Below are 6,295 nucleotides of genomic sequence, written 5' to 3' on the forward strand. Positions count from 1 at the left end.
TCTTCCCCAACATAAAATGAGAGATGGCCATAAATGCACCGAAAGCCTATATAAAACCAAATAGACTGGAACGTAAAAGAAATTCCTCCCATCACTTAATAGTCAAAACACTAAATGCACAAAACAAAGAAAGAATATTAAAAGCAGTAAGGGGAAAAGATCAAGTAACATATAAAGGCAGACCTATCAGACTTTGCAACAGAGTCTATGAAAGTCAGAACATCCTGGGCAGATGTCATACAGACCATAAGACAACACAAATGCCATCCCAATCTACTATACCCAGCAAGCTCTCAATTAACATAGATGGAGAAACCAAGGTATGCTAAGACAAAACCAAATTTACACAAAATCTTTCCACAAATCCTGCCCTACAAAGGATAATAGGTGGAAAACTCCAACACAAGGAAATAAACTACAACCAAAAAAAAAAAATCAAGATTTAATCATCTCACAACAAAGCAAAAAGGAGATAATCACATGCACATAATGCCACCTACAACAACAAACATAACAGGAACTCACAATAAGCTTTCTTTAATATCTTTCAATATCAATATCTCAATTCCCCAATAAAAAAGACATGCTCAAAGACAGGATTCCTAAACAGGATCCAGCATTTTGCTGCAATCAAAAAACACCCCTCAATTAAAAAAAAAGACAGACACTGCATTGGAGAAAATGGCTAGAAAAAATGTCTTCCAAGTAAATGGTCCCAAAAACCAAGATGGAGTTGCCATCCCAATATGCAGTAAAATAGACTTTCAACCAAAAGTTATCAAGCAAGAAGCAGGAGGACACTTGGTATTCATCAAAGGGAAAATCTACTAACAAAAAGTCTCAATTCTGAACATCTATGCCCCAAATGCAAGGGCACACACATTCATAAAAGAAACTTTACTAAAGCTCAAAACACACATTAAACACCACACAATAGTAATGGGAGACTTCAAAACCCTACTCAGACTACATTGAAACAGAAACTAAACAGACACAGTAAAAATAATAAAGGTTATGAACCAAATGGATTTTACAGACAACTACAGAACATTTCACCCTAAAATAAAAAATACACCTTCTTCTCAGCACCTCATGAAACCTTCTCCAAAATTGATGATAAAATGAGTCACAAAACAAGCCCCAACTGAAACAAGGAAATTGAAATACTCCCACGCACCCTATCAGATCACCATTACCTAAGGTTGGTCTTCAGTAACAACCAAACAACAGAAAAGCCACATGGAAACAACTTTCTACTCAATGAGAATTTGGTCAGGGAAGAAATAAAGAAAATAAAGACTGGGAATTCAATGAAAATGATGACACAGCATACCCAAACTTATGGACACAATGAAAGCAGTACTAAGAGGAAAATTCATAGCAGCAAGTGCCCTGGTAAAGAAATTGGAGAGATCCTATACTAGCAACTTAACAGTACACATGAGAGCTCTAGAACAAAAATAAGCAAACACACCCAAGAGGAATAGAAGGCAGGAAATGATCAAAGTCAGGGTCCAAATCAACCAAATAGAAACAAAGACAACAATACAAAGAATCAACAAAATCAAAACCTGGTCCTTTGAGAAAAAAAAAATCAACAAGATAGATAAACGCTTGCCAAAGTAACCAAACGGTTCAGAGACAGTATCCAAATTAACAAAATCAGAAATGAAAAGGGAGACATAACAACAGAAAAGGAGGAAATTCTAAAAATCATCAGATCCTACCACAAAACCATATACTCAACAAAACTGGAAAATCTATATGAAATGGATGACTTTCTAAACAAATACCATGTACCAAAGTTAAATCAAGAGCAGGTAAACTATCTAAACAGGCTCATATCCCCTAAGGAAATAGAATACATATTAAAAACCTCACAAGCAAAAAAAGCCCAGATGACTTTAGTATAAAATTCTTCCAGATCATCAAAGAAAAGCTAATACCAACACTCCTAAAACTATCCCATAAAATAGAAACAGAAGGAAGACTACCTAATTCAATCTATGAAGCCACAATGACTCTGATACATAAACCACACAAGGACCCAACAAAAAAAGAGAACTTCAGACAAATTTTGCTTATGACTCTCAATGCAAAAATGCTCAAATAAAATTCTTGCAAATGGAATTCAAGAACATGTCAATACAGTCTTTCATGATGATCAACTAGGCTTCATCCCAGGAATGCAGGGATGGTTCAATATACAGAAATACATCAACATTATCCACTATATAAACAAACTCAAAGAAAAAAAACACATGATCAACTCATTAGATGTTGAAAAAGCATTTGACAAAATTCAACATTCCATGTTAGCAGTCTTAGAAATATCAGGAATTGATAACAGTTTTGGGAAGATCAGGAATTCAAGGCCCATACCTAAACATCATAAAAGCAGTATACAGCAAAACAGTGGCCAACATTAAACTAAATGGAGAGAAACTTGAAGCAATCCAACTAAAATCAGGGACTAGACAAGGCTGCCCACTCTCTCCCTACTTATTCAATATAGTACTTGACGTCCTAGCCAGAGGAATCAGATGACAAAAGGAGGTCAAAGGGATACAATTTAGAAAGGAAGAATTCAAAATATTACTATTTGCAGATGATATGATAGTATACTTAATTGACCCCAAAAATCCACCAGAGAATTCCTACAGCTGATAACTTCAGCAAAGTGGCTGGGTATAAAATTAACTCAAACAAATCAGTAGCCTTCCTCTATTCAAAGGATAAACAGGATGACAAAGAAATCAGGGAAATGACACCCTTCACAATAGTCACAAATAATAGGAAATATCGTGGAATAACTCTAACCAGGCAAGTAACAAATCTATATAAACAGAATTTGAAGTCACTCAAGAAAAAAATGAAAGAATACCTCAAAAAATGGAGGTCCCACATGCTCATGAATTGGCAGGATTAACATAGTAAAAATGACCATCCCACCAAAAGTAATCTGCAGATTCAATGCAATCCCCATCGAAATTCCAACACAATTCTCCAAAGACATGAAAAGAGGAATTCTCAAATTCATCTGAAAAAACAACCCAGAATATCAGAAAAATTCTTAACAATAAAAGAACAGCTGGAGGAATCACCATACTGCAAGCTATACTACAGAGCAATAGTGATAAGAAAAAAAAAAAAACCTTCCTCGTATTGTTACAGAGACAAACAGGTTGATCAATAGAATAGAATTGAAGACCCAGAAATAAAACCATACATTTACTGACACTTCATCTTTGAGAAAGAGGCCAAAAAGAAGCCATATACAATGGCAAAAGGAAAGCATCTTTAATAAATGGTGCTAATCTAACTGGGAGTCTGTATGTAGAAAAATGAAAATACATCCATATTTGTCACCTTGCAAAAGCTCAAGTCTGAATGGATCAAGAACCTCAACATAAAACAGGATACACTGAATCTAATAGAAGAGAAAATGGGGAAGCACCTCAAACTCATTGGCACAAGGAAGATATAGGGAATTTCCTAAACAGAACTCCAATGGTTCAGGCTCTAAGATCAAAAATTGATAAATGGGACATCATTGAAACCAAAAAGCTTCTCTAAGGCAAGTGACACAGTCAATAGGCCACATTGGCAACCTACAGATGGGGGAAAAAAATCTTCACTAATTCCACATCCTGTAGCGGGCTAATATCCAAAATATATAAAGAACTCAAGAAGCTAACAACCAAAAAAAAAAAAAAAAGAGGAATCCTGAATGGCTGAGAAGCAATTAAAGAAATGTTCAAAGTCATTAGTGATCGGGGAAATGCAAATCAAAACAACTCTGAGATTATACCTTACACCAATCAGAATGTCTAAAATAAAAAAACTCAGGTGACAGCAAACTCAAGAAAGCTCTCATTGGACATCTCTATGCTTGCCAGAAGTTCAAAGAATCACAGCCCCCAGAGACACACATATATAGAGGAAACATGAAACAAACTCTCTACTTCTCTGTCTACCCATCTCTGTATCTGTCTCTCTTGTCTCTATATATGTTTGTGTGTGTGTGTGTGTGTGTGTGTGTGTGCGTACACGCAAATCTATGTCTTTCTCTTACACTTAACACAAACAGGATACAAGAAGTTAAACATGCTGGCATCTACGACACAAAAGACATACACACAAATACACAGACACTCCCCCCACCCCCATCCAAAACTAAAAGACGATATTGGCTGTTATTGAATATAGGATCTGAATACCACATTCAAATGCTCTGGGAGATCTATACTTCAAAAACATAAAATCTAGCACAAACAAGTGAACGTAAAAACACAGGTGGAAATAAACCATTAAATAATGTTGTCACTGGAAACTATCAAAACCCGATCCATCCAGGATCATCAATTGCAATAGAAATATACCCACAGCTATAATACTTGTACTCCAAAAATATACCCATACATAAAACATCCAAGATCTAAGGATGGGAACCAATGTGGAGAAATGCAGAGGTTAGAAAGGAAACGGGTTAGGAAAGCAACAAATGGGGAAACGTTTGAAAGTCTGGGAAATACACAGGAGAAAGTCTAAAAGTGCAGGGAAGGAGGAAAGGAGGTTGGAAAGAGAGAACAGAATAGAGGAAGTGAGGGGGTAACAGGAGAGAGAGTTATAGAGGACAAGGGGCACAAGGATGGTAAGAGAGAAAGGGTGGGGCAGGGAGAAAGCAAATAAACTTAGCCAGGAGCCTCAAGGGAAAATGACACAGGGGAGAAAGGCCTGGGCAGGAGGAGCAGAGCTCAGAAGGAGGCAGAGTGGAGGAAAGAGCTAAATTTGTGAGAAGGCTGTTGGAAAGAGGAAGCAGGAATGGACCTTTGAAAGGGGAAAGAACAGAAGGAAACCACTCCCCCACATTTCCCAACAAGTAGCAACAACATTTAAAAATCACTCAAAGAAATGGGGTCTCCATTGGAGAGGAGTTAGAGAAAGGATTGAAGGAGCTCAAGGGGCTTGCAACCCCATAAGAACAACAGTACTAACCAGAGTTCCCAGGGACTAAACCACTACCCAATGGACAAACCCATGGCTCCAGCTGCTTGCGTAGCAGAGGATGGCCTCATTGGGCACCAATGGGAGGAGTAGCCCTTGGTCCTGCCAAGGTTAGACCCCCAGTGTAGGGGAATATCAGGGCCGGGAGGTGGGAAGAGGGGGTGAACAGCCTCATAGAAGAAGGGGGATGGGATTGGGGGTTTATGTTCAGGTAACTGGGAAAGGGGATAAAATTTGAAATGTAAATTTTAAAAGTCCAATAAAAAAGAAGAAAAAAATCACTCTGAGAGGGTAGGCTGGTTACAAACATTTCAAATAAGTAATAAACTTGAATATAGGAAAGCGACCAACAACCACAATCCCTGGAATTAAGGGAGAAGTCAAGGAACTAGAAAGTTCCAGAAGCCCTCAAAGGACAACATCGAAGTGTGAAGTGAGAGGACGAAACGCCTGAGGAAATAAAAAGTTGCTGGGCCGAATCCCAAAAAACATTCTACTCACTGCCATGGTGAGCAGAGGGGTCCACTGGGCCGAAACCAGCACTTGGAATCCAAGAAGAGGGTCCTCGACTCGGAGAAAGTCCAGTCAGGCGAGAAAGCCCTGCTAAAGCCTCAGCGCCTCGGCGCAACAGCCTCTGGCCCAACGGCCCAAGCTACCAATCAGACAAGAACTTCTGGGAACCGGAAGTGAGCAACTTCCTCTACCGCCCCCTACAGGAGGGGCTTAAAAGGCGCGTGTTGCACGAGGACCAGAAGCCAGGGGTGGGATTTAAAAGGTGCCTGTTGCACCTCGGCACCACAGCCTCTGGCCCATCTGCCCACGCGGCCAGTCAGACAACAGGGACTTCTGGGAATCATAAGTGAGCAACCTCCTACATCACCCCCTATTGGCAGGGTGTGGTAAGGCCCATCTTTCCTATGTAGAAAGTGTAATTTTTACGGTGGCGATCCTTGGTTTGCAAAGCAAACCAAAAGGTATCTTGGAACTCTAAGTAACAATACTGCCCAATCCTTGAGGTAGGAGAATTTTAAGGATTATTTTTATGGAATTTAGTATAGAAAGTTGGGTCAAAGTACTAAAGTTTAACAAAGACTGACATAAAAGAAATTTTCCAGAGTTCTTCTTTGTTTGTTTTCTGGTAAGAACAGTACACTTATGAATAAGAAAAGAATTAGCAAAGGGCAAAACAAAGTCATGGGCAAAAGAAAAAGAAATAATTTGTTTGAAAATAAGGAGAATAAGAGGGAAACAACATTTCACAGAGAAACTGATAGAAAATGGGAAACAA

The 6,295-nt window shown here is 38.7% G+C and overlaps 1 protein-coding gene across 2 annotated transcripts in view; it reads right to left on the reverse strand.

Moving 5' to 3' along the window:
* Nucleotides 1-5,748, reverse strand: part of Scml2 (Scm polycomb group protein like 2) — a 154,573-nt gene extending 148,825 nt beyond the window's left edge. The window contains exon 1 of one of the 2 annotated variants that reach the window (XM_039100194.2): nucleotides 5,509-5,748. In XM_039100194.2, coding sequence (XP_038956122.1) covers nucleotides 5,509-5,514 — 6 coding nt within the window. In that variant the 5' untranslated portion in view covers nucleotides 5,515-5,748. The remainder of the gene's footprint in view (nucleotides 1-5,508) is intronic. The other variant, XM_039100195.2, reaches the window with a different exon arrangement.
* Nucleotides 5,749-6,295: the final 547 nt, after the last annotated feature.

This window comes from Rattus norvegicus, chromosome X, assembly GCF_036323735.1.
Source record: "Rattus norvegicus strain BN/NHsdMcwi chromosome X, GRCr8, whole genome shotgun sequence".
Taxonomy (NCBI): Eukaryota; Metazoa; Chordata; class Mammalia; order Rodentia; family Muridae; genus Rattus; species Rattus norvegicus.